The 26422-nt window shown below is 43.4% G+C and overlaps 1 protein-coding gene across 5 annotated transcripts in view; it reads left to right on the forward strand.

The window, feature by feature from the left end:
* LOC311024687 (CREB-regulated transcription coactivator 2) overlaps nt 1-21173 on the forward strand; it is a 93081-nt gene extending 71908 nt beyond the window's left edge. For 4 of the 5 annotated variants that reach the window (XR_014598316.1, XR_014598317.1, XR_014598318.1 and 1 more), the window contains 8 exons: nt 592-860; nt 4986-5431; nt 17380-17616; nt 17705-17887; nt 18512-18583; nt 18925-19129; nt 19717-20432; nt 20469-21173. Coding sequence is in view for 1 of the 5 variants with exons in the window: in XM_084027211.1 (XP_083883337.1) it covers nt 592-860; nt 4986-5431; nt 17380-17616; nt 17705-17887; nt 18512-18583; nt 18925-19129; nt 19717-19907 (1603 nt within the window). In the remaining 4 variants the exon portion in view is untranslated. Of the gene's footprint in view, nt 1-591; nt 861-4985; nt 5432-17379; nt 17617-17704; nt 17888-18511; nt 18584-18924; nt 19130-19716 lie in introns of all 5 variants that reach the window. The other variant, XM_084027211.1, reaches the window with a different exon arrangement.
* The last annotated feature ends 5249 nt before the right edge of the window (nt 21174-26422 follow it).

Here is a 26422-nt window from a genome sequence, read left to right on the forward strand (position 1 = left end):
GAGAGTTTGGCAATGAAATACCAGTAGACATAATATCCAAATCTGAAGATCTTTTAATGCTGCAGCATGAGCCATTCCCCAGTGCGACAAAGGAATGACTGAAGTCACTGTTTCTGTGGCCACTTATAATACAGTTCTATTTACATACAGGTCTGACATCCTGCACCCCCCTTCTCCAGGTGTCCCCAGATGTTGTATTTGATCAAAGGGTCATTGTCTTATCCTGCATCAATGGGCTTGTTTGGCAATGCCCCTGGTGACAAATGGTCCTGCAATACGCATTGAGGACAGACATTTGCCCACAGAAATACATGATTAAATAGGAATTTCCCTCACATGGGTAACATCAGTGTCTTCACAGCATATCACACACCGCATGATCTGATATCTGATTCATTCTTCAAGGTCATGTCAGGATGCTTTAATAATTAGTTCCTCTTCACTCATCTTTTACTCAAACACCATCATTCTCCATGCTGTGAAGAGAGACTCAGAGGAAGGATCCCAGAGTGAGACCAGATCTGCAGTTAAATATTTATGTTTGACTGCTGACTAGGATATTTTTGTTATAATGCCTCTGTTTCCACACAGTATCTTTACATCCCCGGAGCAGCCATCCACGCCAGCTCACGGCGTCCCATCTGTCCTCAATACCGGCGGCTCGCTGCCCGACCTGTCCAGCCTCCACTTCCCCTCTCCGCTGCCCACGCCGCTTGACCAGGATGAGCCCGGCTACCCAGGGTCCTCCTCTCTGAGTGGGGGCAGCAGTACAGGGAACTTGGCCTCCACTCTCACTCATCTGGGCATCAACACCGCCAACGCACAGGGAGGCAATGGCCACTTCCACCACCACACATCAGGTACATCCAGGACATACACACTAAGACCTGTTCTGAATGGTCTCAGTCTTGACCTTTCATAGATGTCTCACTGGGCCGTTAAAGTTACTGCTGATATCAACTGGGGCCTTCCTGGAAAAACTGTTGCTAAATAGCAAAAATGCAGCTGCGGGCGGGCCGAAAAAAACCAGACAGTAATAAACACAGTAAAAAAAAGTAGTTAGACAAGACAACGATGTTTACTTTCAATTGTTGATCAAAGTGTATACTCTAATTTACACAAAACAAGGTCGGACGTGCATTTTAGTGAAAACGTTAGTATTTAGAGATGATTTTAAACCTTGTGTGAAATCCGCGACATTTAAAAAGTGTGATCCGAGGAAATAAATGCCTTGAATCATCGTAGAACACAATGTGGTGCGACCATGTTTGTAGTCCTTTGAAAGGGGAGGGACACCTATATTGAATGAGACCAAGCCTTCTATGGACTACAATACCCAGCAGAGATTGAAACTCCGCGTAAAAGTAATAGCTCATATGCCTTGCAGTGCGCCATTACGAACAGTGCACGTAGGGTGGCGCCAACTCTCTGTCACCAGCGTCACCAGCTGTTGTTGTAGTGTAAACTCGGCAGGTTTACGCCTGGTTCACACTGGACGCGGACGCGGAAGCGCCGTGGCGCGCTGCGCCGCCGGAAATCGCGCGCGATCCGCTGCCCCCCTGTTTAGACCAGACGCGTATTTCTCCGTGGCGGTCGACAAGCGCTTCTGCTCAGCTGTTGTTCATTCAGAGCTATTTTTTTTCATTAAACCCCATAAAATTAATACGCCATGTTTCTGTAACCAAGAAGTTTGTACACTTCTTGTATTTATCCATTCTCTCTCTCTCTCTGAGAGAGAGAAAGAGAGCGAGAGAGAGAGAGGGACACACACACAGACAGAGAGTGTGTATGGTAGTAGACAGTAGTAGTGCAGATATATCTACTCTTCACATTTATTAAATGTATTGTCTCTTCCTGTTTCCCAGTGCGAGTTTAGATACACAAATATGATCGCGTTTGTCAATCGCGGTATTTTATTTTGAAAATTGCTTTTATTTTGAAAATTGACCGGATTGTCTTGTGTTTTTCTGTGTGATTTCCTGCCAGAATTGATGCGTTCGCTCGCGGCACGCGCAAAAAGTAGAGCAGACGCCGAAACGATCGCTTCACGGCGCGGGCGGCCGCGCCTATTCGCGGCGCTCCGCGTCTGGTGTGAACGACACTATCGCTTAAAGGAGTCATCACCTGGAAATCGCAATTTCTCTTGTTAAAACATGCATATCTGTGTTTGACCTCAGTTGAAACTTGCCTGAAAGGCTGGAGTTTGAAAGTGGCGCCGTTTTTTCGCTTCTGCTCTTTTTCCGAACAGGAATAGCACACAAGGGTGTGCATTCCTAAAGCACGAGATTTTGATTCTGCGCCTTCGGTGACGTCACCGTGGCGGCTACTTGCATAAGCCCACCCCTCTTTCACCACCCAACCCCGCCCCGTCCGCTACCTGAAATCGCCGAAGCGCCGCCATTATGTTTTGGAGTCTGCATGCAGGCAAGCCCCCCCGGCTCTGTCCTTCCTGCGGCGAATCAACGCGCGCCTCATTACATATTATACAATGCACATCCGGACCAGTCAAAACCTCGCGCGTAATCTCGCGTGATAAAATCGCGGTACGAAAAAGGGTCAGAACAAGCTCAATGTTTGATTAAAATGTTTTTTTTTTTTTCTAATAAGTTTTACGAATTGATCCAAAGCGATCCAAGGGGGGCTGGATACGTATAAAACCAGGTGATGACTCCTTTAACAGGGGCACCGAATGGAAGCGGGCTCCGCTACGCGTCTATTCGCGGCGCTTCCGCGTCCGGTGTGAACCAGGCGTCAGTCGGTAGTAAGTGTTTTTGTTGTTGTTGTTTTTTGTATTACGTGATTCTTGTGGCAAATGTGACAATGGCAAAAAAGTACAAGGACATCGCTGAAATTTTGGCCGAGATACAGAGGAGTCGGACGTTGAATTTTCGGACTCGTCGGACTCATCAGACGGCTCGGAGGAAGAAGCAGTTACGCTGCGCGTGGATCCCATTCACGCGTAAGTATTTGTATTTCTTTCTAATGGCTCATTTTTGTGCTAAAAGCCCATCCTAATGAAACACACCTCAAACCCCAAGCATGTAACGTTATGTTGGCATGTAACAAAAACGCGAAAATGGCGCACGTCCACTTTTCTGCCACTTCTCATTTCACTGCGTCCTGCTAACAGATGCTAACCAAACAAACATTCATCACGTCATGCTAACAGATACTAACAGGTAACCAAACTAGCAGCCTTTTTGGACAGGCTGTGCTCTGTACTGTACAAAATACGCTGAAGAGGATTTATATGTAAATACAGTATAGTATAAAGCAGGGCAATTCAATTCAATACTTTTTTTTTTGTAGATATTTCACTGCGTTTGTCTCTTTTGGTCTTGGTTTGCACACATTGGATTATGTCTGTCGTCCCAAATACTGTACAATATATATATATATATATATATATATATATATATATATATATATATAGAGAGAGAGAGAGAGAGAGTACATACAAGTGCAAACACAATATAGTATAGGTCAGGGCTACTCAATTATATTGAATATTTTTACACATTTCCACTACCTTTGTCTCCTTTGGTCGAATGTACATACATCATTACATATTTTGTCCAAAATACTAATTATTATCACCATTTTCATAGCCAACAAGAAGATGAGAGTGAGGCTTCAGGCCCATCATCTCCTCAGCCCCCCCCCCCCAGACACTCAGCCACCCGTGTCTCCATCTGAGGCGTCATCTCTTCTATCAAGGTTTGTGTACTGATTATTTGAGTAGGTTTTGTCTCTTACTGCTTCAATGATACATTTACATGCTTTTCTGCTGTTAGAAATGCATGTGATTTGTCAGTCCTCTGAATATATTTCTTTCAACATCTATTGCTCTGTTTTTATGCAACAGTGATCATGAAGGAGATGAGGATGTGGATTATGCCCCCCCCACCACGCAGTTCCTCCCAGCGCCAATCTGCATCCTCCAGTCGTGGCCGAGGCTGTGGTCTATTTTGTTTACTTGCACATCAACGTTCTTGCACATTGACATTCTTGGCCATGTAAATAGTTGCATTTGCTGCACTCTCTTTTACTCTGTTCTTGTTCCAATTGTTGCTACAGTTGTTTTATTAGATTATTGCTGCTAATAGCTGTTACTGTTTTCATAAAACAACTCCCATGTGGAGACAAAATGATACATTTTGTTGTTGTTTTCATTGATTTTAATTATACATATATTATGCACAGTGGTAAAAATTGATGAAGCACAAGGTAAATGTTATATCCAAAAGCTCCAGTAGATGGCATTACACTAGTCTAATGGACATAAGTTGTATTTTCTAGACAGTTTCCATGGAAAGTGGAAAGTAATCCATATGGCACAGTTTGGCACAAAGTGTGCCAAACTGTGCCAAAGTGAGTGTCCGCCTGGTTGTATCCTTACTAAAACCTTTGTGGAGGCTTAGCCCTTTGCTCAAATTCTATCAAAATGGGTAAATATGTAGTCAAGGACTTGCTGAAGGTAATCAATGGCATCTGTCTGCATGGAGTCATTGTTTGCATAGTTTTATCCTCTGTCAAATAGGGGGGAAAATCAGGCGAGGATAGACATTTCACATTTCTCCACTGGTTTATTCCAATTTACTCAGGCATAGTGGCAGACACAACATTTTTTACACTGGGAATACATTCTCTGAAGTCCCTAGATGTCAAAGGACATGCATATGAACGTTTTTAAAGTGGAGTAATTCTTCATTTACGTTCATGTATGTATTTTTCTGCATTTTTTTCTGAAAATATGGCCAGGGCTTAAGAGGTTAATAAACCTTTCTGACCATACTGCTGTGTTTATTAATATTGTATAAGATTGAATGCTATCACAAATCGTGATTTTCAGATAAACCTGAAGTGAAAATAGTGATTGTTCACTGTTTATATTATTATTCATATGTTTTAGTTTTAAGAAGTAAAGAATATTGTTTTTATGTGTCTCTGTGGATTTTGACAGTACTGCTGTTCTGCCTCTGCAGGTCTGCTGGGGTCTCTACAGAGCACACTCAGTAACCCCTCCTTGCAGTCATCACTAAGCAACCCCAACATCCAGTCATCGCTCAGCAGCCACTCCTTCTCCAACTCTTTGAGCTCCACTTCCCTGCACTCGTCGCTCAGCAACCCCTCACTGCAGTCATCCCTCAGCTCCTCCCCCTCCCTTCCATCCTCCCTCAGCAACCAATCGCTGCACTCGTCCCTCAGTAACTCCTCCCTGCAGTCGGTGTCCAGCAGTAATCCCAGCTTCAGCAGCTCCTCCTCCTACTCGCCACTGCTCAGTGGACAGGGCCAGCCGTCACTCAGCACATCGCCACGGAGACGGGCACAGCTCTCGCCACTCATCCTGCCCATGGGAGGGGAGTCCCGGAGGCATCACTCCAAACAGTTCTCCCCCACCATCTCCCCGACGCTATCCTCCATCACACAGGTAATCCGTGTTTGAAATCCCATGGGATATCCACCAATTTACTGAGCTGAGATGTTATAACATGTTTGTGTTAGAGCGACAGTCCTTTAGAATCACTCATTATAAAGTAGTCTGCCTTCTTACTTTAGGATGTCAGAATAGAAATGTAATGTTAATTTTTATAGAATACTGCATTTTTTGTTTGAATTCAAAAGGGAGCAGGTTTGGTTATTTGTAATTATTGATAGTATTATAAATATTCGTAGAATATTTAATAATCTTGGGATCAGGGACCAATAACCGAACCTTTGACCTCGTCTCAAGGGAGCTCTGACCCTCTTAACCAGCTGTTGTTTAAACAGCAATAACCACAGACAGCAGCTTTTTAAAGAAAAGAACACTTTATTTAACTTTAGCATTATCAGTTATATTGTTTTTTCACTTACTAACTAATTACATCACACAGGCAAAGCATATGTGTGCGTGTATCTGTGTTTGTGTTTATGTACAGATGAGAAAGGAGGGAGGGGAAGGAGCAGTAGGGCAAAATTATGGACATGATCATGATAGCGATAACGTCATACGAGAGTTCCGACTGATGGACAAGCCCTTAGAGATTGAACAAAGGAATGAGGGAGAACGCGATAGCACGTTATCTGTTGAAGAATGCAAGGCTGAGCAGGGCTCCAGTGTGCGACCATTTTTTATGAGTGCGACTGAAAAAAATTGTAGGTCCCAATGGTGCACCTAATGCTGCTCGGGTGGGGGAAAAAATCGCAAGCGCAGCATCTCTGTGTTCTCCGGACAGTATTGTGGTCTAAACCAATAAGAGGCTGAGCGCTTCGATTTTCTTCGAAAATGAAGAGAGACAGAAATATTGAACGTTTTTTCATTAAGAAAACAACCAGCGGGGCCGGTGGCGCAGTGGTTAGGGCAGCCGCCCCATGTACAGAGGCTCAACGTCCTTGATGCGGTGGTCCCGGGTTCGACTCCCGGTCCGGGATCAGTTGTCGGGAGTGCGGTCATAATATGGCCGGTAATAGTGCGTTTGTGGAAGAGTCAACAACATTCGCATCGAGACGTTGAAAAAGCGCAATATGTCCAAAAAGCATACTACATGCCGTGATAAGTGTGTTGATAAAGTGGCCCCTCTCCCAGCTGCATTTCAGCTTCAGGCTATATCAGTCAGGTCCGCTGAAATGATTTTAAAATCCAACGTTGCATACAATATTGCAAAGGAGGAGTTGCCGTTCACAAAATTTAAGACCGAAATTAGTCTGATGGAAAAAAATGCCAACACACTGAAGAACAAGACGCTGCGGAGGTTGGAAACGCCACGTACACGTCATTCGGCGACACAGACGTCTCTACCAAAGAGTGCGTTATTGTCTACTGCTGCATTTTGCGGAAAGGGACCGCGGTCAACATGTTAATTGGACATGTCGGGTGGAGCATGGACACGCACAGTGTTTGAAGGCCCACATTACAGCATGAGAGATAATGAATAGCAAATTGTATAGTAGCCTATTCCTAATATTTTTTAAAATGAATAGCCTAAGTGAAAATATAAGTAGGCTAGGCTAAGATCACATAAACACTTTTCCATTTGCACTCTATAGGCTAGTGACCTGTATGATATTTTTATCCTTTAGAAATGTATGCTGCCACAAAGCAAGCATTTGCTGCGCTTGGGCATCAGTGTGCAGATTGGCTGGAGAAAAGGCTTGCTCTGGGTGCTGATGGTGCTGCAGTCAACATAGGCCATAGAGGGGGTGTCATTATGTAAAAGGAGAGCGATAAAAAAGTGACTTTTTGGCGTTAAAGGTGACGCGATGAAAAAGGTGGGTGCACCTAAATTTTGTGCTGGTGAACCTAAAAAAAAAAAGTTAGGCGCACCAGTGCAACCAATGCAAAAAGTTAGTCTGGAACCCTGCTTAGTTGCACCCCCACGCAGTGTGTGTGTGTGTGTGTTTGGATTTTGGAAATGGTTCTGATAAGGAGGAAACAGGACTAGACAACCTTTTTTGATGTGCGGGATATATTTTAAGTCTGAATCAAATATGACGCTTACGTTTCTGGCAGTGTGCTTCATGTTAACAGATAGTGGATCAAGGCTGATGGGACTGGTGACGGTGTTGAACAGTATTTTTTCTGATTTAAAACTGTTCAATCCGCCAGTAAATACCATATATACATATCTAATAAGGACGTGCTAACTAAGGGTAAGACTTCTTTGAGTAGCCTAGTTGGTATCGGGTCTAGGAGACAGGTTGTTGGTTTTGATTATGAGATCTTTGACGTTAGTTGGTTAAGGTTGATTGGTGTTGTGTTGTCCATAAATGATCAGTCAGGTTCTTATTAACTCGATTTATTAACACATTATAATCACCATGTCCCTGCTCTCAGTCTAGCGTGTCTATCCGTCTCTCTGCATCCCGCGATCTCTCACAGCATCTCGCGATATCTCCAGTAGCTAAGATACTATACTACATCCCTCCCTTGTTTAGAATTAAAGTACTACTTCAACATAAAAGGGTTTCATTACAAACAATCAAATTAAATCCCTTGTGACTAACTGTCTATTACTGTTGCCTACAATAACACTGTACTGTAATGTTCACAACTCTTTTTTTTTTTTCATTCATTAACAGATTCAATATGATGATTATTACAGTTGAACATAACTTTCTTTTTTTTTCTTTTTTTTTTTTTACAAAGTCACTTTACAGTTACTAAGTGTCCCTGTAACGTGCGGGCTTTCTAACAACCCTGCCACTCCTGGTAGTGACAACCTGCCATTCTGGAACAGGGGCAGAGTCGGGTTCAGGTGGAATCTCGACTGCTGGAGTGATCTGAGCGAACTCCATGTCCAGATTGTCATTGAGAACCCGAGCCTCGGTTGGCTCCGGAACATCAAAGTCCATTACCACTGGAGTGTGGCGCAGATGTTTGACATTCCTGATGACCTTTGATCCATCTTCTGTGTTGATCAGTTCGAAAGAATTGTCCGATGTGTTTTTGAGTAACACATAGCGAGTGTCTCTGAATATGGAATCCAGCTTTCCGTTCTCCATACTGGCAATGTACACTACGTCACCAACTTCAAAGTTGTGTTCCTTCGCTCTTCTCTTCTGGTCAGCGTACTGTTTCATTTTGGTTCTGTACTCCTGGTGATGGTGTCGGATGTCATTTGTCTTCTTTCTGTTGTGTGATATGTCATCTCCCTTCTCCACGTTTGGAATCTTTGTACGAATGTCTCGTCCAAACATCAGCATAGCTGGTGTCTCCCCCGACGCTCTGTGTGGCGTTGAACGATATGCCATCAGAATCTTAGGAAGCTCCTCCCCCCACACCTTTCCTTCACACTCGGCCGCTCTGAAGGCTTTCTTTAGGTATCGGTGAAATCTCTCAATTTTCCCATTCGATTTCGGATAATATGGAGATGCACGAATGTGTTTGACTCCACACGTCTTGAGGAACGACTCAAAAAGCTGTCCTACAAACTGCCTGCCATTATCCGTCACGACCTCTAGGGGGTATCCGAATCGAGAAAAGATCTTTGTCATTTCTGCAATGACAGTTGCTGATGATATGTCAGATATCACCACAGCCTCTGGAAATGAGGTATAGTAGTCTATCACAGTCAATATGAACTTGTTCTGGATAGGACCTACCAGATCGATACCTAACTTCGTCCAAGGTCTCGGTGGTAAGTCAAGTGGTTGGAGGGGTTGATCGTTCAGGAGCGGCTGATTGAGTACACAGGCGGAGCAGTTTCTAATGTCTCTTTCAACATCCAAATCCATGTTAGGCCAATAGAATTTACCCCTCAGGTACTGTTTTGTACGTACCACACCCTGATGCGTCTCGTGTCCGATCCTGAGTACTCGTTTTGTCATTGCTATCGGTAACACAATCCTGTGTCCTCTCAGTACAAGTCCATCGTATGTGCATAACTCTTCTGCACACCTGTTGTATGGCTGTAAGGTTTCCGGAACCGGATTTGGCCATTTTCCTGTCTCCACGATCGTCTTAAACTGCATCAGTGTTTCATCCTCTGCCGTTTTCAGGCGAATGTCCTCCAGAGTTATGGCCTGTACATCATGCAGAGTCACTGACAACACTCTGTCGACATACAATTCCACATACTCATTGTCCTCAGTCTCTTGTAATGGAAGTCTTGACAGTGAATCTGCCACATTGGATTTTCCCACTATGTGTTCGATCTTGTAGTCGTACGGCTGTAGTCTCAAGCCTAATCTCTGTATGCGGGGTGGCGATAGTGTAGCTTTCTCTGGGTTGAACATGTAGATGAGGGGCTTGTGGTCTGTTTGTAGCGTAAACTTTCCTCCCCACAGGTATGTTCTGAAATGTTCCACAGCCCAAACACAACCTAGAGCTTCCCGCTCTATCTGAGAGTAGCGGCGCTCGGTTGGAGTCAATGAACGGCTCGCATACCTCACTGGCTTGTTCCGTCCATCTGATTGGGTTTGAAGTAAGACTGCTCCTAGTCCTACTGGGCTCGCATCACTGATGACTACTGTTGGTGCATTCAGCTTAAAGTAAGCCAGGCATGGCTCACTTACCAACGCGTCCTTCATTGCTTGGAACGATTTCTCTGTTTCTGTCGTCCACTCCCATTCCTGTCCTTTTCGAGTCAACTTCCTTAAAGGTTCTGATAGGTTTGCATAGCTCGGTATGAACTTCATCAGAAATCCGCAGGTGCCTAGGAATGAGCGAAGTAGCTGTACATTCTCAGGTCTTGGTGCTTTACAGATAGCTTCCACCTTCCTTAGATCTGGTTTAATTCCTTCGGCTGAGATCACATGACCAAGTATCTCGATCTGCTGTAGTCCGAATATGCACTTGTCTCTGTTCAGGGTTAGGCCTCTGTCCGTGAATCTCTGGAAGACTTGTCTCATTCTTTGTTCCAATTGCTCATCATTCTCACCGAAGATCACAACATCATCCATGTAACAGACGGTGCCCTGCATTCCGCAAAGCATCGAGTCCATAGCCTTCTGATAGGCTTCCGGTGCACTCGATAATCCAAAGGGAACTTTTCTGAAGCGGTAGCACCCTCTGTGAGTAATGAACGTGGTCAGGTGTCTAGATTCAGGGGCTAAGTCACACTGCCAAAACCCTTTCCGTGCATCTAACTTGGCAAACACTTTTGCTCCCTGCACAGCATGTAAGATGCTGTCTACAGTCGGTACTGGATGTCTTTCTCTGATCACAGCATGATTCACCTCCCTGAGATCTACACATAGCCTCACTTCCTTGGTGTCTTTCTTTGGAATTAGTAGTATGTTGGAGACCCATTCTGATCCTTCATTCACTTCCTCTATTATACCTTGGTCAAGCATCTTGTCTAACTCCTGGTTCACAGCCTCCAACATTGGATAAGGGACTCTCCTCAAACCCTGAGCTACAGGTGAGACTTTCTCATCGACTGTAACTTTATGACTGTAACCTTTAATTTGACCTAGTCCTTTAAAAAGTGAATGAAATTCATTTGCTAGATTACTGAATCTCTCTGTCTGTCCTACTGTGTTCACAGTTTCTCCAGGGTTCAGTATCTTCAATGCAAAGCTGGCTTTCCTACCTAGCAAGGCCTCAACCTTTCCTTCTATGACATAAACGTCATCTTTCACTACCTTGTCCTGCCATATAATTTCTGCCTCAAAATAACCAGCACATCTAAGTGGTGTTGTCTGGGCATAGGCATAAAACCTCTTTCTGGTTGGTCGTAGTTCTGTCCTTCTGGACAATGTTCTTCTAAATAGGTCTTCTCCTATGAAGTTTCTACCACTTCCTGTGTCTATGACCATTTTTAGCTTTTGTCCATTTACTTTCACTGTTTCAATCCCTTCCGAATCAACTGCATTAATAAACTCATCTGACTCTGAGTCAGAAGGTTCATGCACTGCTCTAACTGGTTTACGAAATTTGGGCTTTTCTTCATCCCTATTTCTGTCACTATTCTTCCCTCCCTGTGCAAATATTTTCTTCCTACACACTCTTGCATAATGTCCAGTTTTTTTACAGTACAAACAAGTAGCAGTCCGAGCTCCACATTCATCTTCTCTGTGGGACGACATTCCACATCTGAAACACTTGGTGTCGCTGTTGTCATGCTCACCGTCATCATTTCTGCTTTCGCTTCTTCCGTGTGCTTTAGGTTTCATTTTCGTGTCGTCACCGCGACTCCTCCTCGTCGTGAAGTGAACCTGATTGTCCCGGGCTCTGTGACCACTGGCCTCCGAAAATAATCTAGACTCCGTCTGCGCAGCTTCAAAAGCTCTTGCAGTTGACAATGCTTTGTCTAAAACCAGTCCATCCTCCTGTAACAGTTTGTCACGCAGCCTCTTCATCGCACATTTCTCCACAATCTGATCCCTGATCATGTCATTCTCCAGTGCGCCGAAGTCGCACGATTTCGCTAGTTCCCGCAGTCCATTCACAAAAGCATCAACCGACTCGTCGGGAAACTGAGCTCTTTGTCTAAACTTGTGTCTTTCCAAAACCACATTTCTCCGTGGCGTAAAGTATACATCCAGGGCAGCAACAGCCTGCGCATGCGTACCTTTGTCTCCGGGTAGATTAGCGAAAATCCTCTGGGTCGGCGCACCAATGCAATGCAGAAACGTGGCTCTTCTGACCGCGTCCTGTGCACTGACAGTCCCACTCGCAACTTCGAAGAAATTGTACGAGTCCTTCCATAACGTGTATTCCGTATACAAGTCCGATGCTCCCAGGTTCAATGGGACTGGCGGGGCTAGTTGAGCATGGAAAGCAGGCGCCGGCGGCACTGGTGCAGCAGCAGCCTGTTGTCCCTCCTGCGACATGGTGGTCACTCGTGGTTCAGTCTGCGTTTCCCCGGCGTATTAGACCTGAAATCCGTGTCGTCTTGTTGCCTTCGACTTCATAGCAAACTATCATCCTCGTCGCCAAATGTTGTGTTGTCCATAAATGATCAGTCAGGTTCTTATTAACTCGATTTATTAACACATTATAATCACCATGTCCCTGCTCTCAGTCTAGCGTGTCTATCCGTCTCTCTGCATCCCGCGATCTCTCACAGCATCTCGCGATATCTCCAGTAGCTAAGATACTATACTACAATTGGAGAAAAGCAGTCTAAATATATATCAGGTCTTAATGATATTTCTAAGAATTCTGAGTTTGAGGGTAAAATGGTTCCAATTGAAGGCAAGAAGTGAGTAATTTTGTCTCTGGTAGCTAAAACATTTCAAACAAGTTCAAGGTATCCTTGCTCAGCAGCTACTACTTTACTCAGCTGAGTACCTAACACTTGTTTCTTTTTTTTCGCGCTTACTTTTTTCGGCGATCATTTATGGTAGTTTCTTGCTTTCGGCAAATATACTTATTGTAAGTTGCTTTGGACAAAAGCATCTGCTAAATGTCCTAAATGTTAAAGGCGCCATATGTAAGAATGTGGCCAAAAATGGTACGACACTCAACACTGCGGCGGGTCGTATCCGCCTCCCCCTCCACCCCCTCCCCTCCAGACTCGAGGTTGCCAGAGCTGTTGGCGTATCCTCCGTCAGCAAGCTGGGGGGCGGCCGGATAACGAGTCGTTTCCCGTGTTTCGCTTCAAAATAAAAGAACGAAAAACAGAAAAATGACTCGTATCCCGTTATTCGTTTTAAAAACGGAAAACGACTCGTTAACTGATATTAGATATTGTGTTTATGAATGGAATTCGGGGATGAAATAACAGTGCCATTTTTCATTCCAGATTTTGCCGTACGTCTTTTTTACCCGGAAGGTGCTGTGTTATGCTGCGAAATTACCTGAAAGCCTACCTGAGACATTTAGGGGGAGCTCTGAAACACTGTTCATAAACGCTCTGACAGCGTCTGATGCTCGCATTTTGAAGTAAACCTACTGTTCTAAACACGCACCAAAAGCGTTATGACGCGGACATAAAAGTGGAGCCTCCGCCTCTTCGCCGCTGCCACTCAGCTGTTGATCCTCGGTGACTGCCGGGGTCGGCTGCGCTCTGACCGACCGGGAGCCGCTCCGTGAGTCGGTATCCAGCTCATGGCGCCTGCTAACAACAGCGATTAATTAACTAAGTGTAGAGTTATGATTAGCGTAATGCGTAAGTCTTTCCTGCTTCCTAGTGTTGCGCAGCCAGGTTTTCAACCTGCGCAAGGCTGGGAAAGAGCGCTCGGATGCCGCGGCGAGGCTGATGGGGGGCGGGGGACTTACCTGTCTAGGAGAAGTGTAGCCAATTCTGCATCCGATTTCAAATTCCTCTCAGCTTTCAACTGTCTCCACCGTTCAAATGCATCCCCTATATAGACCCTCGCTTTGCCTCGGTTTTTATCTTGGCGTTTTTGTGAATCATAACGAGCTCTTTTGGGTTTCGTTGCCTCCGCCTGTAGCTCAGTCGAAACTGGCAACCCGTGGTTGCTCGGCAGCTGAGACTCTGCTGACTGCAATGATTTGTAGACGCCAGTGGGTGGCGCCACGTGCCAAAACATGTTTTCAAAACATAAACATGATTTGCGGTCCGCAAAAGATTTTTTTAAATGCGAATATTTTGGCTGTACTGTTGTTGTTGGTGAGTTCAGTATGTTATATGATCATTATTCCTGAGTCTCTATGACATATTAGGATAATTTTTCCACCAGTTGCTTTAGATTTCTTACATATTGTACCTTTAATGTTCAGAAAGTCATTACTACTAAGGTCTACAGCAGTGATCCTCACTATTTTTTCCAGTAGAGCCACACTTACAAGACAAAGTCCACAGGAGAGCCACCTTGACTACAAAATACCAAAAGCTCCAACTAATAATATCTGTTAACTTATTTGTCATCCCACCTAACATACATATATGTAAGCAGCCAATACAACCTTAATTAAAATCAGGCTCATCTTAATACTGGGATGAGCAGAAGCAGGCGCACATTTCCTCGACTTTCTTCATGTTGTATTTGTAGTCTGTTGTTGCAATCCTTGTGAGGCCCTCGAGATGTGCATGTGTCTGTTTCTCTGTTTCCTCTTGATAGTGTTCATGGTTGAGAATGTTGACTTGCATGTGTATGTGCTCACAGAAAAGGACATCACTTTTTGCAAAAAGAGCCCAAGCTTTTGCTGCTCACAAAGCGAGGCAATGAACTGCTCAAATTTTCTTTTGCGAAGTTCACTCCCGGGTGCACAGGACTTTTTTGGAAATGTCGCTCCAGATTACTGCATTTGAAACCGGAGCAGGTTTGTTTGCACAGTAAACACAAAGGGTTAGACTCATGGAGGACAAATAAAAAAATCATCTCTCCATTTGTCTTGGAATTTCCTATGCTCATCTTGTACTGCTCATACCTTTCTCTTTCTTGTGACTTATTTTGTGGCAAACAAAATTAATCACGTTCCTTCAGGAATGTGGCTTTCGGACACGCTCGCCCCTTCGGTGCCAAAAAATTAAAGCCAAGATCGCCCGTCCACGTTGCTGCCTTGATTTTATCATTAGGAAAACAAAAGACAAAATATAAGTAAAACCAAAAGAACTGTCACTAAGTGATCACTGAGCGGTCAAAAAACTGTACCTCTTCCCGTCTATCCCATTCCCCCATGATTCCTCTCCTAAATACGCACAGGTGCACTCATCAGACCAACTCCGGCATCCCCAGCAGATCAACGCAAATTGTGTCTTCATAAAATAGAAACAGATTAAACAAACAAGTAACTCAAGTAACCAAACCAAATTCATCCTGCTTATTTAAGCGATAAATCAAACATAATATCAAACCAAAAAATCGCTCTAACACTCTTTGTACACGGGGCATCTGCTGTTTGCCCGCTCGTTCCCTCTCCGGCATCTTTGTATTGACTTTCTGCTGTTACATGCACTGAGTCTTCATTTTCCTCATTTCCACCACACTGTTTCTGTCCATCTGGTTTGCAAATTTGTTTGATAATCAATTGATCCATTTTCATCCTCCGTTTACCGTAGCTGGCTAGCGTGACCTAATGAAACAGCCACAAGCATGCAGTGTTGCCAGTTTTTGCCAGTATCCAACTTTTAGCAACATAAGTTAATTTTATTAAATGCCTGAATACTATGTGGGAAAAATTAATGCATATGGTGTAGTGCACTGCAAATATGTATATATTAATGTTTAATCCTCAAAATCATCCTATACCAACCCACTATGTATTTATGTGTCCCACATTGCTATTGCCCTTTAGCCACTGCAAAGGCTGCAACAACTGGCAACACAGTAGTGTAGGTCTGAGCAGGTTTTGGCAATACTGCCATCTTGTGCAATGAATGCAGAGCTGTTCATGGTACTTTCATTAATTCTTTGTATTGGCTGCATTATCTTAGCTATTATTTTACCACTGATGTGAGCCACAAATTGAGGCTTGGTGAGCTGCAAGAGGCCCGAGAGCAGCGCAATGAGTAAAGCTGATCTGTAGGAATACATGGCTCAGTAGAGCTGTGACTCTGTCAGCCTGGCTACAGTACTGAAAATAAATCTAGGGTTGTTTTTATTTTCCTCTATTAAAGGTGAGTCGTAGGCTGCTCTGGCATTACGGAGAGCCTTCTTATACATTTTAAGTCTGTCTTGCCAGACTAGGTGGGATTTTTCCAGTTTGGTGGAGCGCCAGTTTATCTTAAAATTCCGAGATCTTCGCTTTAGTTTGAGAGTTTTTGAATAATTCCATGGACCTTTGTTTCTGTTATTTGTTTTGTTCAGGCTTTTCCTTGTATGTAGGCCTCACATTCAGGCTCATGATGTATGTGTTTCGTGAAAGGTTATCGAGTTATGGGTATTGACTTCTAGGACCACGCCCCTCTGATGTGGCCAGTATCTTCTGAAGTCAACCATATTTTGAAAAAACTTTTGCTAACATTTGATCAGGGTGGTCTAATGATGATTGGTAGTAATCAGATCAGCGGTGTAGGGTGAATTAGCAAAAACATGTTTTTCACAAAATTGAAAATGGTGGAAAATGTCAGTAGGCGGACGTTTGTAGTCCCTACCGCAATTTTGTAGAGCACACTCAGCTGCATATGTGTGCTAAATTTCATGTCAATTGGAGATACGGTGTGAAGGGAGTGGCCTTTCACCAGTCCACATGAACATACCAATTCATTTGAACTCACTCAGGACATTTTAATACTAAGCCCCCCAAAAAGCCATTACAAGAGTCGTAATAATAACTCCTATAATAACTCTTTCAATTGTTCACCCGACTTTGTCAGTGCTTGGGCCCTAAATACACTCCTATCACTACTATTGACAGTGCTATTATTAAGATAATGGAAATATTTAAAACCAATACAACTAGGGCTGCATGATAAATTGTTCCAGTGTCGACCTTGTGATAAATATTCACATGTTGACGTGTGATGTTGTCAAATTAAGTGTTTGTGAAGTTGATAAATGCAGCTAAGATAGTGAATCTTAACTGCACTGTTATTTTGTGGTTTTGCAGCATCGTGGGGGCATTGTTAGCCTCCATATTAATTATCTGTCTCCTGGTAAAACCTTTGGTTCTGCCTGAGTAAAACCTCAACTGATGCATTTACTTTGTCAGTAGGGGGGTGAATCTTTGGCTTCACTTCGATTCGATTAACAATTCAGTCGTTGGCGTTTCAATTCAAGGACAAATATTTTTTTGGAACGATTCGATTCTATTCTGTAAACCACGATTCGATTCAGTAAGTTTTAACCAAAATTCTATATCCATGAAATAAACATGCAATAATGCGAGTGAGACTATCTGTATTCTTCTGAAAGGTGAAACAATAAACAGACCACAGAATTACCTATTAAAGATATTTATTCTATTAAAAAGCAGTCCTGCATAATATTTTATGCTGAATAGTAAAAATGTATTAATGTAAACATTTTTCGATTCATCAATGCATCGCATGAATCGTTACACTACTATTTGTCAGGTATTTAAATCTATCACCCCTCCAACAGGGTGTCCCTCTGGACACTAGTAAACTGCCTCTGGACCAGAGACTCCCTCCCTATCCACTCAGCCAGTCTCACCAGCACCAGTCTGTCCCCGGTCTGCAGGGCTCCCAGTCCAGCCAACACCACCACCAACAGCTGCACCGCCTCCAGCAGCCACCGCCCAACCAGTCCATGCAGCAGCTGCACCTGCAGAACCTACGCAACGCACACAACCAGCACATGCAGCAGCACCTTGGATCGGTGGGTTGCTGGGCAGGGGACACCGCTGGTCAATGATTCATTTATCACCTTCCATTCACCTTGATGATCACTGTGTGTTTCTCTGCAGCAACAGAGGCCGCCACTGGCCAACTCTCAGCTGATAAAGAACGAGAGTCCTATGGACCACTGTGTGCAGAGGTCCTCCCAGTGTCACGTCAAACAGGAAGTAGAGCAGGCGGATCAGCACAGAGCTGGCGGCCTTCCTCAGCTCCAACAGATCAGCCACAATCTGGCTGCAGACCTGTACAGTGTAAGAGACTACGACACTCAGATCACTTCAACAAGACCAGTCAGATCTCCTTCAGGCTGCAGCAACAAAATAAACATTCAAATTTCAAGTTAAAAAGCTGAACATGGAGCCAAGTTGCGTATTATCTGCAGATAATGAAATAAAAACATGGCAACAATTCTGGTTGTTTTGCACATAATCAACGAGTAAGCACAATACAGCTTCACTCCTTCCCGTTTTACCTCTCAGAATAAAAGCCCAACTGAATTCACTGAGCTTTTCACTAAGAGGCAACTCAACAAATCAACTTAAATACTCAGTGTTCATCTGGCCTTGTGGTCCCGCTGCTTGTCTTTACAGTGTAGCACACCTCTGTCCATGTGAAGAGGAAACTTTTATGCATAGATTAAACACACAAACTGCTCACATTGACATTCATTACAGCAGAATGTTTCTGTTTCTGACAGTGAAGGCAGCACTAGTCTGCCATATATCCTCTACGCTGCAGCCTCCATCCTCACCCATTTGTATGACTGTAAACGTTGCTGATTTTAAACACACACAAATGAAGTGCAGAACGTTTAACAAATAAAAAGAGGGATCATTTTTGTTGAATCAAAGTAAACCAGGAATTTACTTTTCCAGGATTCTTTGTTCAACTCTCTACTGGATGACCCCTACCTGAGTCTCCAGCTCACAGGGAAGTCCAACCAGCAGGTAATCATCACATGGTGTAACATGATGTCATCAGCATCTTGTCTTCATTTTAACTGTCAGGTCACACACTTCATTCCAATATATACATGTAAAGAAATCATTTTTAAATAATCTCCCTTAATCTTATTGAGTGTTGTGTTTCTAAATGTCTGAGGGTTTACGTTGACGCTGTAGAATTCATTTAAAGGGGCAGACACCATTAACCTGGCAGCCGAAGTGATTCAGAAAACCCAAGCTTGTCCACTCTTTACTTCATGAGAGGTTTTTCTGCTGGTCCACTTTCTTCACATTGTGCTGGTCTTCAGGTCAAACTCAGGTGGTTTCTTCTGTTCTGGCTTCAGTTCACAGCAGAGAACCAGGGAGACTGTCTTTCTCTGAACAATAGAGGTCTGAACTGCAGCTCCACCGACAAGAACCGGTTCCCATCCAACACCCATGGACACCTGGACCTGCAGGACTCCGGGGACCAGCATCTCCTCAACAATCACAACCAGAACTACAGCAGCGGGGACGGACGGCACAATGTGCCCAACATCATCCTCACTGGTGGGTTGATACAGTCCACCACAGAGACAGCTGGAGGAGGTGGTAGACAGGGACATGTAACTCCTCCTAGAGGACATCAGCTGGAGGAGGTGGTAGACAGGGACATATAACTCCTCCTACATGACATCAGCTGGAGGAGGTGGTAGATAGGGACATGTAACTCCTAGAGGACATCAGCTGGAGGAGGTGGTAGACAGGGACATATAACTCCTCCTAGAGGACATCAGCTGGAGGAGGTGGTAGACAGGGACATATAACTCCTCCTACATGACATCAGCTGGAGGAAGTGGTAGACAGGGACATATAACTCCTTCTAGAGGACATCAGCTGGAGGAGGTGGTAGACAGGGACATATAACTCCTAGAGGACATCAGCTGGAGGAGGTGATAGACAGGGACATATAACTCCTCCTAGAGGACATTAGCTGGAGGAGGTGGTAAGACAGGGACATATAAATCCTCCTAGAGGACAACAGCTGGAGGAGGGGGTAGACGGGGACACATAACTCCTCCTAGAGGACATCCCTTTCCCTTCGATGTTTCCTTTCAATGTGAAGACTAACATACCGTCCCGCCTGCGTCCTACAGGGGACTCACCTCCCGGTCTGTCTAAAGAGATCGCCAGTGCTCTGTCTCATGTTCCCGGCTTTGAGATGGACCCCTTCTCCCTGGACGACCCACTCAGGATTGACCCCCTGGCTCTGGACATGCTGGATGGAGACCTGATGCTGGCTGATCCGGCTGTGGAGGACTCCTTCCGATCAGATCGGCTGAAGTGACCCCCTACCCCGGGCTCCAGGAGCACATCCAACAAGACAGAGGTGGACAGAGGGCTGAGAGCAGGACTGCAGATTTCGGCCTGCAGAAGTGTGTCTCCGGTGGGGACAAATCTGGTCGCACTCAAAGTGAAAGCGCTGTCGTCGTGCTTGAAGTCCAGAAACCCCTGACGTTTCTCTTTTAGGCATTAGCTTGTCCAAAGGTCAACATGCAGGAATCCGTTGCTACGGTAATGTTGGCTTTAAAAGCAGCAACACTTGAACAATGATGCACCCGGTTACACGTGAACTGACGGATCTGTGTCCACCCGTGTTGGAAATGACTCCACAGAAAGACGAGGGCCTCCAGAGGACTGGAACGCAGCAATCACTATGTATAATGCAGAATCAGAGATAACTCATCCAAATAATGGTGTTTCACTTTAAATCCTTCAGCCTTCATTCAGGACGCTTCGTCTCTGAAAACGTTCACAATCACGTTTAGTGTCCGTGTTCAGAGACAAACCACAGCAGGTATATATACCTGCTGTGGTTTGTCTAATGAATGTATCCTTATTCATGCAGGATATATATCCTGCATGAATAAGGATACATTCATTTTTAAAGATAGCACCCATGTGAGTTTATTCCATGATACTCGCTGTAATCAGAATATCGAGGTGATATTTACCATCATCCCAATAATAGGAAGGGTTTCTGTCAGGATCTGCGATCGAATCCTATATCGTCTCATCTCTCGTCTCTCGTTCAAAAGTCCAATTTTCTTGTGAACCATGAGACACTTCTATGTCTTCAGGGCCTTAACAAGAATCATTTTCTAGTCCTCATGAAGTAACGTTTGTGTTTGTGAGGAACGAAGCGTCCTGATTGGTCATGGCTGATTGCAGCGTTCCACTCTGAGAGGCAACTTCTTCACCTTTTCGAGTGGCCCAGGTGTCCTGCAGAGAACAGCGGCAGCATCTTTCTCTTCTCAAACCCCCAAAGTGCCACATTTTCATATTTTTATTATGGAGTCATCTGCCAGTCTGGGAGTACACCGTGACATCACCAAGTAAAAAAGCTTTTCGCCCATCACTGTGATTTACAGCCCTTAGGCCCGCCCCTCTACCTGCACTTGCTGCACCTGTTTTCAGAGCAAAGTAACATATTTTTATGTACAAACAAACAGTTATTTTGATGACTATAAAGAAGTTTTATTTTTTAATCCTAAATGGTCTTAATCTGTATGTATTTAATTTCTTAATATAAATATTTAAGATGAGAGAAGAAGTTTTGTGTTTGTGAGAGCGTGGTTCTCTCAAGAGAACATCTGGAAGGTTTTTCATTGGAAGCAGGTTCCTCCACTACTGAAGAGGTTCCAAACCACCATAGAACAGTCTGCTTATTAGTATCATAACGCATGAGTGGATCGAAATTATTCAGACAAAACAGCCAGGAAAATATACGTTATTTATTAACTTTCCTGTCAACATTTATTTAAAAAGAAAAACATTGCTAATCACATTTATTTCACATTTTCATAGAAATAACAATAAGCATTGAAGCAAATCCAAAATATAAATTTAACATTCAAACAAAAATTGATTTAAATGGTTATATATGGTGTTTTCATTGATGAAGAACAAACATGTTTTGGTTGTTTTGATAGAAACTTTGATTTGTGTGTCTGGAGATGTTTGAGCGTTTATTCAGTCCATCATTAATGTGCCGGAAGTATTTATGTTTCTTCTAAAGGAGGAGGAGGAGGAGGATGATGATGATGATGAAGATGAAGGAAGACAACAGGCTCGTTGGAGATGAGCCAGACCTGAATAGTATCAATCGCTGCACAATGCATGCTGGGTAGATTGCACACAAGAGCAAAGATACCCTCACAAAATTGAAGTAGCCAGGAGTCAGATGCTGTAGGAAGCAGGGCATGATGGGAAATGCCTGGCTGTCACTTCATCTAGCAACTGATTGGAAGTTTTGGCAACAAACACAACATACATTTTCTGTGCGATTTTGATATTTAACGCCTTGTGCTGAGGCAACAGTGCTACCCACCCACCATAGCAGCATGCATCAGAAGGTCTCCCTGCATGTTTATCTTCTCATTGCATCATTACGTCACTAGCTGTAACGGTTTCGGTAAACACTTTGAAGCTGTTGGAAAGGGACCATCTGGACCGCAGCTTTTAATCTCTGCCTCCTGCTGCTGTCACATGATCTCCTTTCCAGGGGAAACGCAGGCTGCGGTGGAATAGTCTATTTTGCTTAGGAAGGTTCCTTACTGAAGAAGTGACCCGGAAGTAAACAAGTGGCCGTCATGATAAGAGCCGTTCGGATTCTCTAAATGCAAAGGAAAGGAGTTTCAATGGTTCCTTTCAGAGCTCCTTTAGCATAGGATGCAACGGACCTTCCTGTACGAAAGGAAAGATGATCACGCTTTTAACGTTTAAAGTGCCACACATCTCGGCTGTTCATGAAAACAAACGATATGTGCATTTGCATATTTAACAATTCCTTTCATGAAGACATATAGTCATTGGAATTGTGATGATAAATGTGTGTGAACAGTGATAATAATTGAATGGTATTTTTTATTTATTTCAATCATGTTACAAATTTGACAAAAACGGAACTAAAACCACAAATGAAATGTAAATACAGCCAATGGTCAAACAGGAAGGAGGAGCTGCTGGACCTGGAGCCGGTCAGTGGACCAGCTGTTTATAAAACCAACAACATGGGAGAAGTGGATGACGTTCTTTTTGTAGTCCATTATCATAGTTTCTCCAGCGCAGACGCACGTCAATCACCGGATCATCAGCTGTCAATTATCAGCAGCATCATAATGACGTAGTTTAGTGAAAGTCCGGTCGGATTCTCTGAGCACCGCGGTCGACTTTTCCTAAATCCTTTTCAGTTCTCCTATCGCCTTTCTTTGACCCCGTGACGTTTTCCCCAAAGGTCAAGGAAAAGTGTTAGGAATAGGAGTTAGGACCATGGGTGCAGTCGAATAGTCAAAAAATAAGGTCCTAACTCCTATTCCTAACTCCTATTCCTTGACCATTTATCTTGAGTGCTGCCCCCTGCAGGTCAGACAGAGTTAGTGTGTTCTAGCAGAATCAGATTCTGCAGGTTCTCAGTGTCTTTGGTTTCTTGTTGGATTCATCCGAATCAGAAGGAAGATTATAATTCATGTTATCAGATTTAAGATTAAGGTTTCAGTTTCCTGTCGGTGCTGGCAACCGGCTACATGTCAACACCCTAAAATCACATCAGATTCTCTCACCGACCAACAGACACACGTCTTCTTCCATTCTTTTCACTCCTTTTCAAATAAATTAGTGCTGTCAATAGATTAAAAAAATGTACTAATTAATCGCACAATTTGCCATAATTAATCTCAATTAATCGCTTTCTTTCTTCTTAAGAATAAAGTATGTTATAATGGATATTTAAATGTAAAATGATGGAATTTATGTAGAATCAACCACAAAGGAAGTATTTAAATTCAAATACTATTGTTAAATAGCAGCTTTTTTTAACTTTAAGCACAGATTCTCTCATGTGAACTACAGATTTCCAAAGAAACCATCAAGGCCATCAAAATTAACTGTCAGCTTGAAAAAGGCATATTTCTTATATGCACTAACAGAACATTTCAAAAAAGGTCCACAATAGAACATGCAAATATGGAAAAAAGAACAAGGAAATATTCTGCTGTGAAGTCAGAATGATACACCCTTTTCACTCCATAGAACAACAAATCAGCTTAGTCCTCCTTTACATTCAGCCCGTTACTGAGACAGACCAGTCTGTTTACATTGTCAGAGGACAAAGCAGCACACGCCACATCTAGTGTTTATCACGCAGACAAATTTCCGGGATAATTTAAAAAAACTGCTCGGCGATCGTCCGCCACGACCCCCTCCCCGCTGACGCCGCAGCCTCAGCCAAAATCTTACGCGAACTCCGTTAAAAACTAATGGCTAACAGCTTTGCGGCACACGTCGTCATAGGTCTTACGTCAGCCGCCACGGGAAGTAAACAAAACACAGCTGCGTTAATTTCGTTAAAAAAAGTTAACGCGTTAAATATTTCATAATAAACGCAAAGATTAACGCGCTAATGTTGACAGCACAAAAATAAATACATTCAGTGTATTTGTACTTCATGTAAATACAAATACCCCGAATGTCTCTGTCCTGTCAGTATATAATCACTTTAAGTAAACTCACTGAATGTCCTGTTGTTACTAAACGTTTTTAGAAAACTCTGAATGTTTGAAGAAAGTTTTCAGTTGAGATGACAGAAACCTTTTCAGTTTGGGAGAAACAGTTTTTAACATGAAGAGATTTTCTTTCCTTTGAAATGAACCTCGGCTGCACGGTGGTATAGTGGGTAGCACTGTCACCTCACAGCGAGAGGGTCCTGGGTTGGATTCCCAATTTGTGTTCGGATTCCTTCTGTGTGCATGTTCTCCCTGTGTAAGCGTGGGTTCTCTCCGGGTTCTCCGGCTTCCTCCCACAGTCCAAAGACATGCAGGATGGACCTGTCTGTCTCTACATGTGAGCCCTGTGATAGACTGGTTACCTGTCTGTCTCTACATGTCAGCCCTGTGATAGACTGGTTACCAGTCTGTCTCTACATGTCAGCCCTGTGATAGACTGGTTACCTGTCTGTCTCTACATGTTGGCCCTGTGATAGACTGGTGACCTGTCTGTCTCTACATGTTGGCCCTTTGATAGACTGGTGACCTGTCTGTCTCTACATGTCAGTCCTGTGATAGACTGGTTACCTGTCTGTCTCTACATGAAATGAACGATATTAGATTTTATATGAACAGGCGTCACTCAGGAGGTCAAACATTCTGTCAGATATCCCAGTATTCATTCCTCTGTTGGTAACGCTGACGTCATCCTGTGTGTGTGTGTGTGTGTGTGTGTGTGTGTGTGTGTGTGTGTGTGTGTGTGTATGTATGTGCGCGTGCGTGCGTGTGTGTCACTTATTTGATCTTGTTATACAATAAACGTAAGTTAACATGCTGTTCCAGTCTCTGCCAGTAGGGGAAGCTGTTGATCAGCGAGGTAGTGTGTGTGCGTGTGTTTGTAGGTGCGTGTGTGCATGCTGACTAGGGATCAGTTAAAGGCCATATTTCCTATATTTTTATTGATGTATGATATTAATTGTCCTCATATTCTAATAATTATTCTTAATGTTTTTTGCCTCTGGAAAATCAAATCTGCGCTCTGCGTCTTGCTTTGTATGTCATTAATGAATGGACTTCTTGTTCTTTTCAGATTTTTATATGAATATAATTGTAATAATAACCATGGAATGTTGAGTGTGTTGTATATATGAACATGTTTTAACCAGAGGTGCTTCTGAAGCTGGCAGGAGATTTTTTAAAGAGACTGTACGTCACATTATTTTTCAGAAAATAAACAAATGAACCTGGAACAGCTGCTGCACTCTCGTTCTGTTTATTTACATCCATGATCAACTGTCCATACTGTACTCAGGGTCGCGGGGGGGGGGAATAATGCAAAGTTCATCCATCCATCCATTGTCTACTGCTTTATCCTGTATTCAGGGTCGCAGATTTGGGATTGGGTTAAGGAAGGAAGGATTGGGATAACTTTGATCCCAAAAATCAGGATTAACCTGATCCAAGCAGAAGGGTGGATTCAGAGTGGATTTCAGGAACAGTCAGCGATGAACTTATCAAAAGTAGTTCCTAAAAATTGCAGAATAACAAATACAAATTTTGTAATGTCTACAATATTTTATTGTTCTGGATATTTAGTCTTTTTATTTTATTATTTAAAATATATTGAAAATATCCATGACATGATTTGTTTTTATGTTTGTTGAGTTTAGAGTCAGACCGAAAAAATTGTAAAAGTAAAAATTGGAGGGAAGAACTTTTGTATTGTTTTGAGTTAAACTGACTCTTTAAATAGAAACACTTCAAGAGACCCTGCGCTACCTGTTAATAATAATCATAATGGATTTGATTTGTATGGCGCTTTTCAAGACACTCAAAACGCTCTGACGGTTCCAGGTTCCATTCATTCACACACAGTCATATCGGTGGTGGTAAACTATGATAGAAGCCACAGCTGCCACGGGGCAGACTGACGGAAGCATGGCTGCCATTCTGCGCCTACAGCCCCTTCGACCACCACCTCAAACATACAGCAGTCATACACATTCACACGATGTTGTAGTTGTTTACATAGTAGGTTGCACTGGGATAGTCCAATTCATAGCAACTGTTATCCAGATGTGTTAATCTTGACATGTTTGAATCTGGATCAGTGTGATCCAATCCAATGTTGCTTTGAAAAACCAATACAATACCATGGTCACCATTACATTGTGCTAATGACTGACCACAGAGGAGCGTGGGCCAAGGCGTCAGCAATAACATTGTATGTACCTTTAATATGCCTGATAGCCTGGAGAAGCAACGACCATGTAATGTAATGTTATGATGGTAAGGCCTCACCAAGTCTTGGAGCATAAAT

This window comes from Eutrigla gurnardus (genome assembly GCF_963514095.1).
Source record: "Eutrigla gurnardus genome assembly, chromosome: 14".
NCBI lineage: Eukaryota > Metazoa > Chordata > Actinopteri > Perciformes > Triglidae > Eutrigla > Eutrigla gurnardus.